At 40.7% G+C, this 16,549-nt stretch overlaps 1 protein-coding gene across 2 annotated transcripts in view; it reads left to right on the top strand.

Moving 5' to 3' along the window:
- The window catches only part of ADGRV1 (adhesion G protein-coupled receptor V1), a 541,641-nt gene extending 531,108 nt beyond the window's left edge, over positions 1-10,533 (top strand). For both annotated transcript variants that reach the window (XM_027545616.1, XM_027545615.1), the window contains 2 exons: positions 1,273-1,450; positions 10,085-10,533. In XM_027545616.1, the coding sequence (XP_027401417.1) occupies positions 1,273-1,450; positions 10,085-10,203 (297 nt within the window). In that variant the 3' untranslated portion in view covers positions 10,204-10,533. The remainder of the gene's footprint in view (positions 1-1,272; positions 1,451-10,084) is intronic.
- Positions 10,534-16,549: the final 6,016 nt, after the last annotated feature.

Here is a 16,549-nt window from a genome sequence, read left to right as displayed (position 1 = left end):
CATTTCTATATCCCAGAAGTTCTTAAAACTGAATTATTTTCACATCACAGCTGATAACCATAGAAACAAATATTGCCAGGATCAGCAGTGCAGGAGTAAATCTTTAAAACAAGTTTTTTTGTCTCTTTGATTGGTTACCCAGTTTAGATCTGTCTAGATCTGAACTGTACAATACACTAGCTATTAACCACGTGTGACTGCTTAAATTTAAACTAGCCAAATTTAAGTAACAGTAAAAATTCAATTCATCCACCACCCTGGCCACGTCCAAGTGCTCAGTAGCCATCGTAATGGAGAGTAAAGGTATAAAATGTTTGTAGCCTCACAGGGCTCCACCAAACCATACTGCACCATCACTGTCCTGAAGAGTGCTAGTCCAGATGTTCTGCTGCTTCAGGAAATGTTTTAAGGTTTCCTCTTCTCTCAGACTGACTTGTCCCTCCCTCAGATCCCTCTCCCCAGTTGCGAGGCATCCTGTAGTCCCTCAGAGCGCCTTGTATTGGGAGGCGGCAGTTGTGGCGGTTCAGTTCCTGGCCTGGGCCGCTACTTGAATGTCCGTGGCGGGTGTAGCACAAAGCCGTGCCCTCAAGTGCGCCCTGCATTCCTCAGAAGCTTGGAATTGGCCCTGCTCCAGCTGTCAGCGAGGGACTGGCGGACACATTCTGAAAAGCCAGGCAGAGAAGGGAAAGCATTAGGAAAGGAAGGATTAAGGGATTTTTTTTTTTTTTAAGCAGTAACCAGAAAGGAAGCAAATATATTTACTCACTTCAAGATAGAACTCTCTTTTTCATCATTTAAATTTTAAAAAGGAGGACTTTAGAATTCTATCAAAGAGCTTTTCTTTTCAATTCAGTATATCCTCGTAGATAGCTACTATATTTAAAATTCTATGTTTTATCTTAAAGATTAGGAGAGCTCTTTTCTAGGTCTTATACTTTTAACCACTTTTTTTTTTTTTGCACATATTCTGTGAAAAACAATTAATGTATGGATTGGGTTAAAAGATACTTCTCTTTTTCCACACATGACAGCATAGAAATCTACAAGTAATTCTCATAGAGAAATTGTTTAGTGTCACCAGGCGAGAGTGTGTCATGAAAAGATGCACTTTTCTGAGGAACAGGTAAAATTAAATGTCTTACGTCTATAAACAGTTCAACTTCCCCTGCTCTTGGTCTTTGTAATGAGGTATAGAGATAAATAGCTCAGATAGAGTTCAGGATAAATATCTATGTACTCATATTATGGTTTCCTTTTCTTCCCATCCCAAAGGTGCCACCTGACTGGGAGAGAGCATCCTTCCAGCAAGCCAGTCAGGCCAGCCCTGACTTAAAGCCAAGCCCACAAAACGGCGCCACGTTCCCTTCCTCTGGAGGATATGGCCAGGGGTCACTAATAGCCGATGAGGAGTCCCAGGAGTTTGATGACTTGATATTTGCATTAAAAACTGGTATGTGAACCCACAGACCTATTAGAAGGAAGCACTCTTGCTCTGCTATGATTTATATCTTCTTCCCATGAAGTTTCAGAAGTACAATGTCACCCTTAGCGCATTCCAATTCCCATGACCCATTCCTAATCCCAGCCGAATTCTAGGATATTTTGTTCTTGGCACCAAATATGAGACAACCTAAAAATAATTGACAATTTGCTTCTAAGAAAAAGGCATATTTTAACTCGATGTAAATATCTGTGCACTGAAATCTTGCTGGATAGAACACCAATTGAGATAAATTCAGCACTGTAAGAATCTGGTAGCAACCTGCCTGAGAGAGTTCTGCCTCTGACCTGCCAAAGAGAATTTCTTATGGAGTAGCTTTGAGGCAGAAACTTTCAAAGGCAACATAACGTGTCTCTCGTACAGTTCTACAGTTTTTAAAGTGCCATCATATATGGTATTTCATTGGATCTTCCTATATATTCAGCTTCACCAGTCTGTGACCCCCATGGAGAGCTGTTTTCCAATCAAATATGCATCTTCTTTCTTTTCCTTTTTTTTTTTCTCAGAAAAATGTTGATCTGTCACTGCTACCAAAAGTTCAGTGAACTTTCACATTTCCAGATGTACAAACATTCAAGAAGATATGTCTGTGCTCAGATGAATTTATTGAAACAGTTATTCGAAAGTACATTCTATTATATATATTCCTGTGTTCAGATCAGTGCTTGGCAGTTGGTAAACCTTTTGTAGATGTTGTTGGAAAATGAATGAATGAGAGAGAGAAAAAAAGAAAGAGAAGGAGGGAGGGAGGGAGGAAGAAAAGAAAGAAAGGTGAAATTTAAGAGTTTGCTTGGCGGAATAGACATTCACACAAACATGACATTAAGAGTAAGATAAGTAGTGGAAAGAGTTATTATTAATTATTGAGGATTCAAGGAAATTTTTTTAAAAATCTGATCCATTATGTCTTGAAGAATATGTAGAGTTTATGTAAGTAAAGCATAGAGGAAAGGCATTACAGGCTGAGGGAACAGAATTAGCCAAAGCTCAGGGCTGCAGGGGATGGGGAGTGGGGTGAGTGAAGTCAGGCAGCAGAAGAAAAGCCTGGAAAGTAGTTTACCTGCTTTGTTGATAAATCACTGTAGTTCCTCAGCTGGGTTTCAGCTGGCACCCTGTTTGGGATATTCACAGACATGCTCAGTGAAAAGGTCCCCTGACCAGATATACTTGGGAAACTGCAGAGATTCAGTATTCAGTTGAGCATTTTAGCAGGTCTAAAAAGTCCTAAAGAAACCCACTTCATTCACCTGTGGCTTCCGGAACACGGTTAGCGACAGATTCATCTGGGGAAGCGAACACTTACTGACACTCTGCATGATAGAAAATTCTCTTCAGATGCCACGCTAAGGGGTGGGGTTTTTATAGAACTCAGTAAGCCACGGAGGTTTTTGAGGAGGAGAACGACATGTTCCCACTGGTTTTGAGGCAAAGTAACTCTTAGGGAAGTCTGAAGAATAAATTTAGAAGCAAAATCAGAAAAATTGAGAGGTAATTCCCATGGCCCCAAGAAACATGATTTAAACCTCAAATCTGGGAGGTGGCAAGAAAAAGGACAAGGGGAATGCTGAGGCAACACGGAGATGACAGTCATCAAAGACTCATGATTCTCACCTAGGAGACTGGGGAATCTTACATAGAGAATTCGCTCGTTTATTTGCTCTCAAGGGGACACTGGTGAGTTCAGACTTGGATCATTTGATCATTCAGCCTGGTGGCTCTTATATATTCAAGTTGGGATCTTTGGTGAGAGATCAAGGTTGGAGGTGATGATCTTGAATGGCATCATGCAGAGTTACATGTGAAACTATGGGGAGAAATGAGTTTACTCTGGAAGAGTGGAAGCTAAGAGATGAGATGGAAAGAGGTTAGGAAGGAAACAGAGAGGGAAGAATGGAAGACATGAGGAGAAAGGAAAGGAAACAAGAACATCCAAGATAATACTTATGCTTAACAGTGAATAGAAGAGGGTCCTACAAAGGACACTGTAGCAAGGTCAGCACGAGAACTAGAGAGAAGAGAGTTCCATGAAGGAGGAAGGGGCAAGTGTGTAAAATGCTCATCGAGTTAGGACTGAAAGGGGGCGTTCAGGTTACAAATAATTCTCAGGGTAGATTATGTCCCCAGCATTGCAATGCAGACAGCTGCTGTTATGACACTGGAAGCATGAAATGAATTCCTACAACATAATTAAATTAGATCTGGGTCCTATATATATAACAAGTATTAAATGCATTCCGTTGAGGAATGCATGGAATGACTTGCTTACTTATAGACTGAGTTTAGCATTCCTTAGAGTTCACAAAACTCTTTTAGGAAGTAAATGCTTAAAAAGACCAAAATAGCAGTCTCTCACACTGGCTCCCTCTGTTTTTAGAAGAGGTACTATAATAACCAAGTCCTACCCCATAGATACTTTCCATCATAGAATGTGGTCAAATCAAAGGGGCAGTCCACCTGCCATTCTGTCCACAGTGGAATTCACAGTTGACACACAGGCCAGGTTTGGCTTAACCAGGAGTTTTATTTGAACCTCATTGCACTTTTAACATTTTTAGGAGCCAAAATTTTAAAATGTAGAGATATCCCATAAAAATCCAGAATTTCTTCATTAAAAAAAAAAAATCTACCAATAAAGTGCTTAAAATCATCGCTTGATTGGAGCTGAGTAATGGCTGCTCTTCCAGTAGGACGTGAGCTCTTCAGTTTGTCCAGTGCCCACCAGCCCTGTGTCACTGATTCATGCGAGCCTCCCTTGCAACTGTGATGTTTGAGTTTGTAAACCTTGACCTTAACTGTGGGCCACTCAAAGTCAAACTGGAAACAGTGGATCTTCCAAGTCTTTCTCATTAGAACCCCTAAACAACTTTGAAAAACTGTGTTACTGTTTGCATATATCTAAATAAGCATCTAAAGGTGTCATCATGAGTTTAAATAGTATCAAACAATATTATTTCTATTGTTATAAATTTTAGGGTTTAAGGGTTTAAGTACCAGAGCAATTTGATGCCCACTGTTATTCATTTTATTTCAAATATATACAAGCAATCTTTTCCTTTACAGCTGGAGATTTCACACCATTCTCTTTTCTCTTTTAACTTGTATAGCCATTCTACTCACAACACAGAATTTTATCCTAATTTAATATATTTTATGTTTGAAATTCATTTGGTATAAAATACAAGCCCTGGCCCCCAAAGCAGTCATGGATTTGTTTTTCCATTTGAATTTTAACCATATTGAATTTATTTTTTAAAAAAGAACACAAAGAAAAAGAAAACACAATTGACCATTTTCATTTTTTAAATAAATTATTTGTCCCTGTATGAGAAATTCACATTTCACTCTAAAAAGAGGACATAGCATCTTTCAATTAGTTGTTCTCTAAATACATCGGCCTCGGGCCTGGCAGGCTAGTGGATAAGACGCCAAGTTTCCACTGTAGTGGGTACACGTTTGATCCCTGCTTAGGGAACTAAGGTCCCAGCATGCCACACTGCACAACCAAAATAAAGAAGAAGGAAAAAGAAATCCATCAGGCTCTTCACAGGCAAATGATACACGAGTGTGTTCGGCTTTGAAACAGGGTGTTTTTTCACTGGGGTTTCTCCCAGAGGGACTAATCTGACTCCCCATCTTCCTTAGTCCATTAACTTCCTTCTTTTACCTCAGACCAGTGACACTAATGTCAGGTAGACGTTTCCTTACTGGAAACCTTTAAATGATTTCTTTTTCAGTCAGAAGAAAATAAATACCAAGTCCTTGAACACAAATGAAAACATTCAGAATCAAGGTCCAAATTCATGAACTCCTCAAAGAACCCATTAATAAATTTCTCTTTCAGAGGCATCACATAAAACTACAATGACTTATTTAACTCCAAGAACTTAGGCACTCCAGTGTACTGAGCAAAGTTAGATGGAGATCAAAGTGGAAAAGTAGAATTTGAAAAGATTTTGATTTCTTTGCTTCAGAAGCCAATCGAAGGAGTGCGACCTTTGTATCACTGCCACATTTCAAAAGGTCATAGAAAATAAGAATGGGCTTTGAGTTCAGAGACGTTTGTGTTGAGATCCTAGCTCTTCAGTCTTCTGTCTGTATGGCTTTCAGTAGGGAGCTCAACCTTTCAGTTTCCTTGTTTATTATTTTTTTTTAATTATTTTAAATTTTATTTTATTTTTAAACTTTACAAATTCTTATTAGTTTTGCCAAATATCCTCGTTTATCACATAAGGGTTCTCATTGTTAGTTTTCATGAAGTTTAGAAATTGTCTATGAGAAGAGTCTACTGTAGTGTCTGGCAGAATTGAAATTCAGTATGTGGTATAAATTATTTGTTATTATGCTTAAAAACAGTTTTAAATGTTTATAATGTGTTCTGTAACACCTGAGTGTTTGCTGACTCATAACTCTTGAAAACAGTGAGGTAGGTTGGTGCCTGAATATCTGCCAAGTAGTTTGAAATGTATTCTATAAACAGATGTGTGAACACGTGAAACCTGGGGGACAAAGAAGTCACACAGTTAGAGCTGACCCCATAAGAGACCATTAGTTCAGTTCAGCCCCTCAGTCATGCCTGACTCTTTGAGACCCCATGAACCACAGCACACCAGGCCTCCTTGTCCATCACCAACTCCTGGAGTTCACCCAAACTCATGTCCATCAAGTCGGTGATGCCATCCACCCATCTCATCCTCTGTCGTCCCCTTCTCCTCCTGCCCCCAATCCCTCCCTGCATCAGAGTCTTTTCCAATGAGTCAGCTCTTCGCATGAGGTGGCCAGAGTATTGGAATTTCAGTTTCAACATCAGTCCTTCCAATGAACACCCAGGACTGATCTCCTTTAGGATGGACTGGTTGGATCTCCTTGTAGTCCAAGGGACTCCCAAGAGTCTCCAACACCACAGTTCAAAAGCATCAATTCTTCGGTGCTCAGCTTTCTTTATAGTCCAACTCTCACATCCACACATGACCACTGGAAAAACCATAGCCTTGACTAGACGGACCTTTGCTGACAAAGTAATGTCTCTGCTTTTCAATATGAGAGACCATAGGATGTATTAAAAGACAACACCCTACGTTTGGTGTCAGAAGTCCAGGTGGAGGGACTTCCCTGCTGGCCCACTGACTTAAGACTCTGTACTTCTAATGCAGGGAGCCCACCTTCAATCCCTGGTCAGGGGACTAGATCCCACATACTGCAACAAAGATTGAAAATCTCACATGACACAACTCAGATCCAGCATAGCCAAATAAATGGATAATTTTTTTTTTTTAAATAGAGAATTCCCTGGCAGTCCAGTGGTCAGGGGTTTTCACTGCCATGGACCTGGATTCAGTCCCTTGTCAGAGAACTAAGATCCCACAAGCAGCATGACATGGCCAAAAACAAAGTAAAATTTTACAAAATAAGTCCAGTTGTATATCTTCATTCTAGAATTTCCCTGCTATGTAACGTGGGCCACTCAGTGAACACCTCTGATCCCCACTCAATCTCGGTGTCTATAAAACAGGACTACTGTCATGCTTTCTAAAGTATGTTGAAATGTCGAGCAGGGACTCTGGATAAATTTGACTTGTTCCTTGTAGTTCCTTTGACATCGCCTGTTCAGTCTACCAAGAGGGAGAGTTAACTATCATCACACTTACTGGATTTTTCATAAATTTTTAGCTTAAAATTTAAGCACGAAAATGCTTTTCAGAATATCAGGATGCCTATTGCCAAATACCTTCCTAGACCACTGAATGAATTACAAAGAGACAAGAAACCTGGGCTGTGTTCCCAGTTCTGCCATGTTATACTCGTGTGGAGAATGTGTTCTGTCTTGAGTCTCGGCGAGGGATCAGGATTTGGGTATTGTGCATTTACGTCAGCTGAGAGGAACCTGAAAGAGGAGGATGAGGTGGCTCACACAGATGTGGTGACTCAGGGAAGGCTGCATCGAGAACTTGCTGACATGGTTCAGGGCTCCACGCTACTGGACAAGGAGGCAACAGCCAGTCACTTGTATAGCTCCAGCCACGTTCAGCCTCTCAGCCCTGTGTACCCCCACCCTCACAGTCTGCTCAGCAGGGTCTCAGTTCACAAACTTCTTTCTAGCATGCTTTGTCGCCATGCTGGGCAGATGCTTATACATTCCTAGTGTCATTTAGAGGGGCTTCCTAGGTGACTCGGCGGTGAAGAATCCACCTGCAGTGGGGAGATGCAGGTTCGATCCCTGGGTCGGGAAGATCCCCTGGGCAGAAAATGGCAACCCACTCCAGTGTTCTTGCTGGAAAAATCCAACGGACAGAGGAGCCTGGTGAACTACAGTCCATGGGGTCACAAAGAGCTGGATTCGAGCCTGGTGAACTGCAGTCCATGGAGTCGCAAAGAGCTGAATGTGACTGAGCAGACACAATGACATTTAGAGCAGGCCACCTTTGAAATCAGAGGGAGCTGGTGCTCGATTGTTACATTAAGCCCCACTTTCCCCTGGTACTAATGCTGAGGTCCTTTCTGTTTCTCTGGAGTTAATCCCATATTGGACAACTGAACCCTTGAGTTACTCAGATCAAGCTGCTATAGGCCTCAGGGCCTCAATCACCACTTTATAAAATGCCAGTGTGTCACTGATCCAGTGGGAGGTTCTTCTGTTAATAAGTTGGGCAGTTCCTCTGCTTCCCTGGCAGAGAAACATGGGCCCTTTGTCCTTCAAAGACAGTGTGGCAAATTCAAATATTACTTAAAACGTAGGGCCAAACACCATAAGGGATTCAAGAAGGCTGATAACAACAGCAGCAAAAGACTAGAATATGTCTATTTGGTAAAGTCCAGCCGGGTTAGTATCTTGAAAGACAATGCAGCAAGTTCCAGGCTTGCAGTTTACAATAGGAACTAATGTTTGTTCTTGAGAAGGCAGTGGAATGCAGAATGGATCAGCAGGACATTCTGATGAACTGGTGATAAAAATTAAAGAGGCATTTTCAAGAACTAAGATGCAGAGCACAATTTATTACTATACTCAACAAACATTTACTGATTACACGCAGTGGCTAGGCGCTGTCCTGTGACCTGGGGGACATATTCCAATGGAAGAACTAGAAATTTTTAAAGAGAATCAACATGTTGTCACGGGTAGCACAGGAGATGCTACCTGAGTTGATATTTATAGGAAGAGTGAAAGCAACCAAGCAGAAAGGTTGAGGGGCAGGGAAAGAGCCTTCTAGGCAGAAGTGCTGATTAATGACATGGTGGGGAAAGGAAGTGACCAGTGGCTCTAGTGAGACATTTAGGCTAGAGAGCAGGCCAGAGTCAGATGGATCAGCCTTGAAGCTGGGCTGAAGACAAGCCCTCCAGAGGTCAGACAGCAGGAGGAGATGCGAAAGAAAGCAGAAGAGCTTTGAAAAGGGTCCACAGGATAAGATGGGCCAGTGTGGTGTCACAGAACCAAAGCCAGGCAGTGGGGTTTCAACAGCAGCCTTTAAAAGAGAGAGGGTGGGAAGGACAGAGACCCAAAAAGGGAGGGTTTGGCTAGAAGGAGAACCTTAGCAGGCTCCTGCTTCCATCTCCAAATAGGTTGAGAAGAAGCTAATCCACTGTCTTCCCATAGCTACCAGCCCTTCAAAACTGCCTTTCCTACCCCCCAGGTAGAAAGGGAAGTATGAGTTGCCCGGGCAGCTGGCTTTTCACTTTCTTTCTTGTTGGCAGTCTTGTGCCCAGCAGAGGGGGTGGGGCTGGGAGCTGTAATCTCTGATGATTCAGCCAACAGCACACCCTGTGACCATATCCCTATTGTGTCTGTGTGTGTGTGTGTGTGTGTGTGTGTGTGTGTGTAAGAGAGAGAGAGAGTTTGTGTGTTTACACATTTCAGAAGAAAACAGCAAGGTGTTAGTCTAGGCTTGTGTCAGGTTTTCTGAATCATTCCGAGTTGGGAAAAAAGTAGTAAATAGTGGCACTTCCTCAATACAAAGATTCTGGGTGCTATCTGCAACCAACAGCTAGCTTTGTGGGATTCCTGTGCAGATCTGATTTTGGCACTGTGTTACATAATTATTCTTATCTTGGGATCAGATCTGAGTCATTCAGAGCCAGTGTCTTCTGGGCGCTGATACTATACCATGTGTTAATGCACGGTTTTCTCAGGTCCCTGCCCTCACCGAGGGTCGGCTGAGGGACCTACCAGGTTCAGTAGATGTAGGGTTGGAGGATATATGTTTTCTAACAGCAAATCCTACCCCCCCCCACCCCCCGCACTGAAAAGTTCTAATTAACTTGCCTGATTTCTTTTGTACTTTAATAAACCCCCAATTAAGAAATGGTGTTCTTCGGAGTAAGTTATGCCTGTCAACCATGTAGAAACAGGAAAAAAAGATTGAGAACACAAATCCACGTCTTTAGAAATTAATCTGTACTTAACAGAAACTACCAAAAGGAATTTAAAATACAGTTTAATAGTTGTTAGGTGTCAATAATATGTATTCTAAGTGTATAGCTCACTTTTTACTAAGAGAGTGGAAATAGACGTGTGATGACTTAATGGAACTTGACTGTTAATTTGCTGGACTAATAGGTGGGAGTTTCGTGTTTATTCTTTTTCTGCTGCAGGTGCTGGTCTCAGTGTCAGTGATAATGAATCCGGACAAGGCAGCCAGGAGGGAGGCACCTTGACTGACTCCCAGATCGTGGAACTCAGAAGGATCCCCATCGCCGACACCCACCTCTAGCACCTCAGTAATCATTAGAACGAGGGTACTTTCATATTTGTATTGGCTCTGTGCTAAAATGTTCTATAATAGGATTCTGTGAATTGTACTGGATGATGAAGCCAGAAGTGATTGTTGTGTTCGGAATATAAATTACTTACCTTTGTGCACCCTGAAAATTAACTGCTTACAGTGAAAGCCTGGATCGATTTCTATCAGTTAATAGGATTGATTTATATCCGTTAATAGAATGTACATATTCCAAGAGTATTCGTTGTTTTTTAATAATGCTAACATTGTTTAATAAAAGTAATAACAATCAATAAAAACCATAGAATCCATTTGGCATCACCCAAGCTTGTTGTTTATGAGAAAATATTGTGCCCAAGCAGAGAAGCATATTCTGTCTAGCAGTGTCCATCACCCTGTTTCTTCCCACACTGATACAAGTGATCCAGATTTAAGGCTTCACCTTCATTCCTAAAAACCGTAAAATGCATTGTCTGCTGATTTTGCACCCGAGTATTGATGGACTACTGTAGTTTACATAGTCTTTCATCAAAAGTATTTATTTCTGCTCATTATAAAATTAGGGAACTGAACATCTTCCAGAATGAATGTTCTGTTCCCAGTTAAAAATAACTTCCCCAAGCATTTTAACACAGCTAAGAAGAGGATCATCCAAACAGTGCAGAGTTGTTTGGGAGAAGTTATTTCTTGGTTTGGATTTTTCAGTCTTTGTCTTGGAATGAGAAATCAGAAAGTCTGTCCTAGAACAAACACTATTGTGTTCAAGATGATTTCATTGACTATAGTTCCAGAAGAATCCTTTAAGGACAGAACAAGTTTGTTCTAAGAAAGACTTTTTGGCCTTTTATTTTTGAATTCTCAAGTATTTGGGGAAAAATCAGTAGTCATTTTAAGAAAAAATTAAAATTGAGAAAAAAAACCCACCTAAGGGAAATTTTGTTGTTAATAATTTCCCTTAAAACCATAATTAAATCACTCAACTGTTCTATTATCACCGTGAAAAAATGGCTTTATTTTTTATAAAGCCTGAGGTGGCGGTATTGATCTTGATGAATTATAAAATGACTCTCCTTTCTTCTCCCTGTTGGTACTCCCCTACTTCCATCTCATATTATATTGTTTTGAACAAAATCAAACAGCGTAAAGAACAAAAACATTATTGGCAGAGTAACAATCCTTTTTAGGAAGTTTAGAAATGGTGGTAATACAATTGAAATATACATTAAAAGACAAATGAATTTGTTGTCTCTCTCAATCTACAGCATTGCACTGTAGTGTCTTCCAAAATAGGGTAGAAGCAGTTGATGAAATTGGTTATAAAGTAAAAATTTAGCATGAAAATTTTGAAATGGGTAATAACCATTTTAAAAATGTTAAGGCTTTAATGAATTTGATGCTTAGATGATGATTGTAGAAATGTGAGATTTCATGGTGTAGAATCCATGAGTCATAATTACTGTAACATTTTTTGGCAGATAATTCGATTCTTATTTGTCACTTAAGGTGAAGTTAGCTTATTGTCAGCATTTTTAAAGCTCCTAAAAGGATTATAACTCCACCATGATGAATAACAAAGGCAACTGTCAATATCTGTTTTCATTTCTACTTGTCAGAATTTGGAAAAATCTGGCCAAAACCACTATCAATCAGGGACAGCTTTCTTACTTCAGCTCGCTGTTTCTATTGTTATCCAAAACGCCATCTCACTAAAGAATCAGCAGAACCTCCTGCCACTGATCAGCATGATTCTTTAAATATTAAAAGGAAAGGCATGATTTTGAGAAGCTACAGTGCTAAAACAAATAAGCTTCGTATTCCAACAACGGCAATGTTTTGCCATTCAGTTTCCTCTCAATGTAGAATAAAATGGGACATCAGCCAGGGAAGGACATAGGAGGAAGCAAATCAAATCATAATCTTGAAAATTCAAAAACTAGAAGTGTAACACTTTGTGATCTTTCTTTTCCAGGTTTGTTACTCCTCCATGACATTTTAAAAACATAATTATTAAGATAGATTATTATAATTATTAAGATATTCACATTCAGTACAACTCACCCATTTAAAATGTGCAATTCAGTGGTATTTGACTATATGATATTGTTGGGGTTTTTCATTTTTATTGGAGTATAGTTCCTTTACCATGTTAATTTCTGCTGTACAACAGAGAGAATCAGTTATATGTATACATGTATTCCCCCTTCTTTAGATTTCTTTCCCATTTAGGTCATGACAGAGCATTGAATAGAGTTTCCAGTGTTACACAGTTCTCATTGGTGTTTTTTTTTTAACTGTCGTAAAATATGTGTAACACCAAAATTTGCCATTTTAGCCATTTTTAAATTCAGTGATATTAATTATCCTCACAATGCTGAATATTCATTACCTTTACTTACAAAACATTTTTATCACCCTCAGAAACTCTGTATTCACCCCATCGCCTTGATATTTCTTCCCTCTGTCAGTAGACATCCAATTTAATTTCTTTGGGAAATGTCTCTGCTTCTGCATTTTTGTGATTATTTAAAATTTGTGTTTCTTGTTGCTTTAGTTCTTTCTCAAGTTTTTTTAGAATTTTTTTTTTTAAATAGGATTTTCCTAATTTGGATGTAAGTGCAGACAGGTATGGGGTTTCCCAGGGGGCTTAGTGGGTAAGGAATCCACTCGCCAAGCAGAAGACACAGGCTCAGTCCCTGGGTCAGGAAGATCCCCTGGAGAAAGAAATGACAACCCACTCCAGTATTCTTGCCTGGGAAATCCCATGGACGGAGAAGCCTGGCAGGCTACAGTTCATGGGGTTACACAGAGTTGGACACAACTTAATGACCAAACAGCCGCAGCAGCAGCCAACAGGTATGCACTTGAGATATGGAGTAGCAGTAGAGCCAGCAGAATTCAACTGAGAGGGGAGAACAGGCAAATGAGAATCTTAGTAAGCAAAACACAGAAAGCATTTCACCCTGGAACTGGATCTTCGAGTTGGTTTTTGGTCTCTTGAGGTGTTTTAGGGTTTAATTAGTACTTTCCATGGTTCCTAAATCTGACCAGAGAAGTTTAAACATGTAATGGGGCCGTGACTGGAAAAAAAATTGCTGTTCAGGAACCTAGCTCCCAAACAACTTGGTCTTGTGTTTACCAGCACTTAAGATCCACTCTGAGTTTAGCCTTAAGTGCCCCCAGGTAAATCTGTTTGAGGGTAGATCTCAATCAGAGAAGAGAATGTTGAATTTTCAAAGCAGCTGGGTGGCAGAATGGATCACCTCTAGGCAGCCTGACCTTAATTGGGAACAGAGAAAGCAACGAGGGAAATCCTGTGCTTCATGTGTTTTTTGTTAATGGCAAGACCTAGCTCTCCAGGACTGCTCTGCTGCTGCTGCTAAGTCGCTTCAGTCGTGTCCGACTTGTGCGACCCCATAGACGGCAGCCCAACAGGCTCTGCTGTCCCTGGGATTCTCCAGGCAAGAACACTGGAGTGGGTTGCCATTTCCTTCTCCACCAGGACTTCTCTAGGAGGATATAAGTCAGAGGACCACATTGCCTGTAACCTTTAAAGAATGGACCAAGCGACAGAGGCTCAGAACTCTTCCATAACCTTGAATCTCTTCTAGTTTCATTGCCCAACTAGTAAAATAAAGGTGAGTGATTTTCATAAGACTTAGTTGGTACTTTGATGTTATTATTCAATACATCTCACCTACCCAAACTTTTCTCTTATTAAAATAATTTCAACACTATAATAGAAAACCAAACTCAACTTTGCAAAAATTGAGAATACCCCAGATGCTTAATTAAACTGTAATCCATACTGCCTAGCTCATATGATGAATACATGTGCAGTATTTTTAAGAAATAATAGTCCTGAGCTGGGGGAAACATTATTTCTATTGTGGTCTGTATTCACATCAACCTGACAAGTTTAGCAACTGCCTAAATTTAAATCTTTTACTTAAGAAACTTACATGGTTTCAGGAAAAGAAGCAAATAGAGATTAACCTTGTTTCCCATCATCTATAACAGTGGGATGCAGTTATCAAACACTGTTGTCATGGTCCTTGGGAGTGTCAGCTACAAATTGGCACTTTGCATGGGCACTTGCCATCTCCCTCTACAAGGATTAAATCATATGCTGCTGTAGCTGCTGATTTTCACACCCCTTGAAAGGAGTTCAGGGTGGAGAGCAGAAATGAGGCACTCTGTGCTCCAGGAAAAACTGGCAAAGCAGGTCCTCAGATAAGATATTTTCAGGAGCTGATTTTATGAGCCCAATTCTTGTATCTCCTCATATCTAGAAAAGTACTAAAATCCTTCCTGGTGACAGCTGCTCCACGTGACTAGCAGAAACTTTCTGCAGAAAATATGTACTTGATTGCATGTATTCTCCCTTCACCAAAATCACATTATGCTTCCTCCCTGCATCTTTGGAGCAGTTTCTCAGAGCTATCTGAAATGCTGTCTCCTGGGCTACAATCCTCCCTTTGCCCCAGGTAAGATACTCAGAAGGCTCATGTTGTGCTTTTTGCTTTTTTAAGTAAGTCAGCAGGAGTACTATGGGATGCTTCATTTCAGTTCCCAGCCTACCCCTCCAGAGACTCAGCATTGGGACCCAACAACTTAGGCTGTGCCATGAGCCCCGAGGTTAGAGCTCAACCCCTAGAAGAGACTCAGCTCAAGGAAATTGCTAGCAGTTTCAGAGCATGAAATGAGAAAGATAAGTACTCATTGTTTTCTAACAGATAAAACAATTCCAACAAGGTGAGTGAAGTGAAAGTCATTCAGTCATGTCCGACTCTGAGACCCCATGGACTATATAGTCCCTGGAATTCTCCAAGCCAGAATACTGGAATGAGTAGCTTTTCCCTCCTCCAGGGGATCTTCCCAACCCAGGGATCCAACAAAGTAAGCTATGCTTTTTACTGTGATGAGCTTTTAGAAGTCTTATGAACAAAATCATAAACTTAATATGTTTTTTAAATTCAGGAATGTTTTATAACAAGAATGAAGGAGAAAGACAATGCAAATAATTTCAACATTACCTTATTTGATCATATTTATTTCAAAGGTAAGTCTTCCCTGGTGACTCAGTGGTAAAGAATCTGCCTGAAATGCAGGAGAAGCGGTTCTAATCCCTGGGTCAAGAAGATCCCCTGGAGAAGGAAATGGCAATCCACTCCAGTATTCTTGCCTGGGAAATCCCATGGACAGAGGAGCCTAGTGGGCTACAGTCCATGAGGTCACAAAAGAGACATGACTTAGTGACAAAAACAATAATTTCAAAGGTAAGGGTGTATACATACTCATAAGAAAGAAAAACAGAGAAAGGAAGGGAGTGAAAGAGAGATTGAAAAAAAGAGTAAAAGAGTTCTGAGAAGTCAAAGCTTCTGAGCATGAAGAATTGCTGCTTTTGAACCGGAGTGTTGGAAAAGACTCTTGAAAGTCTCTTGGAGATCCAACCAGTCCATCCTAAAGGAAATCAGTCCTGAATATTCATTGGAAGGACTGATGCTGAAGCTGAAACTCCAATACTTTGGCCACCTGATTTGAAGAACTGACTCATTGGAAAAGACCCTGATGCTGGGAGAGATTGAAGGTGGGAGAAGGGGACGACAGAGGATGAGATGGCTGGATGGCATCACCAAGTCGATAGACATGAGTTTGGGTAAACTCTGGGTGTTGGTGATGGACAGGGAGGCCTGGTGTGCTGCAGGCCATGGGGTTGCAAAGAGTCGAACACAACTGAGCAACTGAACTGAACTGAGAAAAAGGCAAGGAAAATCTTGATAATAACAGTTTTTATTACACTTTACAATACACGATAAAGAGATACTTTTAAAAGCTGATTCATGAAGCATGTGACAATGTTGATCATCCTGCCCCAGAGTATATACCCATAGTCTGTTCACTCAGCAAAGTCATTTTGAAAACTTTTGCCACGTTACAGGAGGGAAGTAGTAATCATGTAATAAAAAACATGCATGAGGTTAGAACACAAAAACAAAGTAGAAAGGTACTCAAGAACCACCAGGGACTTTACGTTTCCCTAAAGTTCTATCCTATCTAATAGCACACTGGTTCAGTTCAGTTCAGTTCAGTCGCTCAGTCGTGTCCGACTCTTTGCGACCCCATGAATCACAGCACGCCAGGCCTCCCTGTCCATCACCAACTCCCAGAGTTCACTCAAACTCATGTCCATCGAGTCGGTGATGCCATCCAGCCATCTCATCCTCTGTCGTCCCCTTTTCTTCCTGCCCCCAATCCCTCCCAGCATCAGAGTCTTTTCCAATGAGTCAACTCTTCAAGAGAGGTGGCCAAAGTACTGGAGCTTCAGCTTTAGCATCAT

The sequence above is a fragment of the Bos indicus x Bos taurus genome, chromosome 7, assembly GCF_003369695.1.
Source record: "Bos indicus x Bos taurus breed Angus x Brahman F1 hybrid chromosome 7, Bos_hybrid_MaternalHap_v2.0, whole genome shotgun sequence".
Taxonomy (NCBI): Eukaryota; Metazoa; Chordata; class Mammalia; order Artiodactyla; family Bovidae; genus Bos; species Bos indicus x Bos taurus.
Note: the sequence above shows the minus strand (reverse complement) of the source record. Positions and strands in the feature narration are given on the sequence as shown.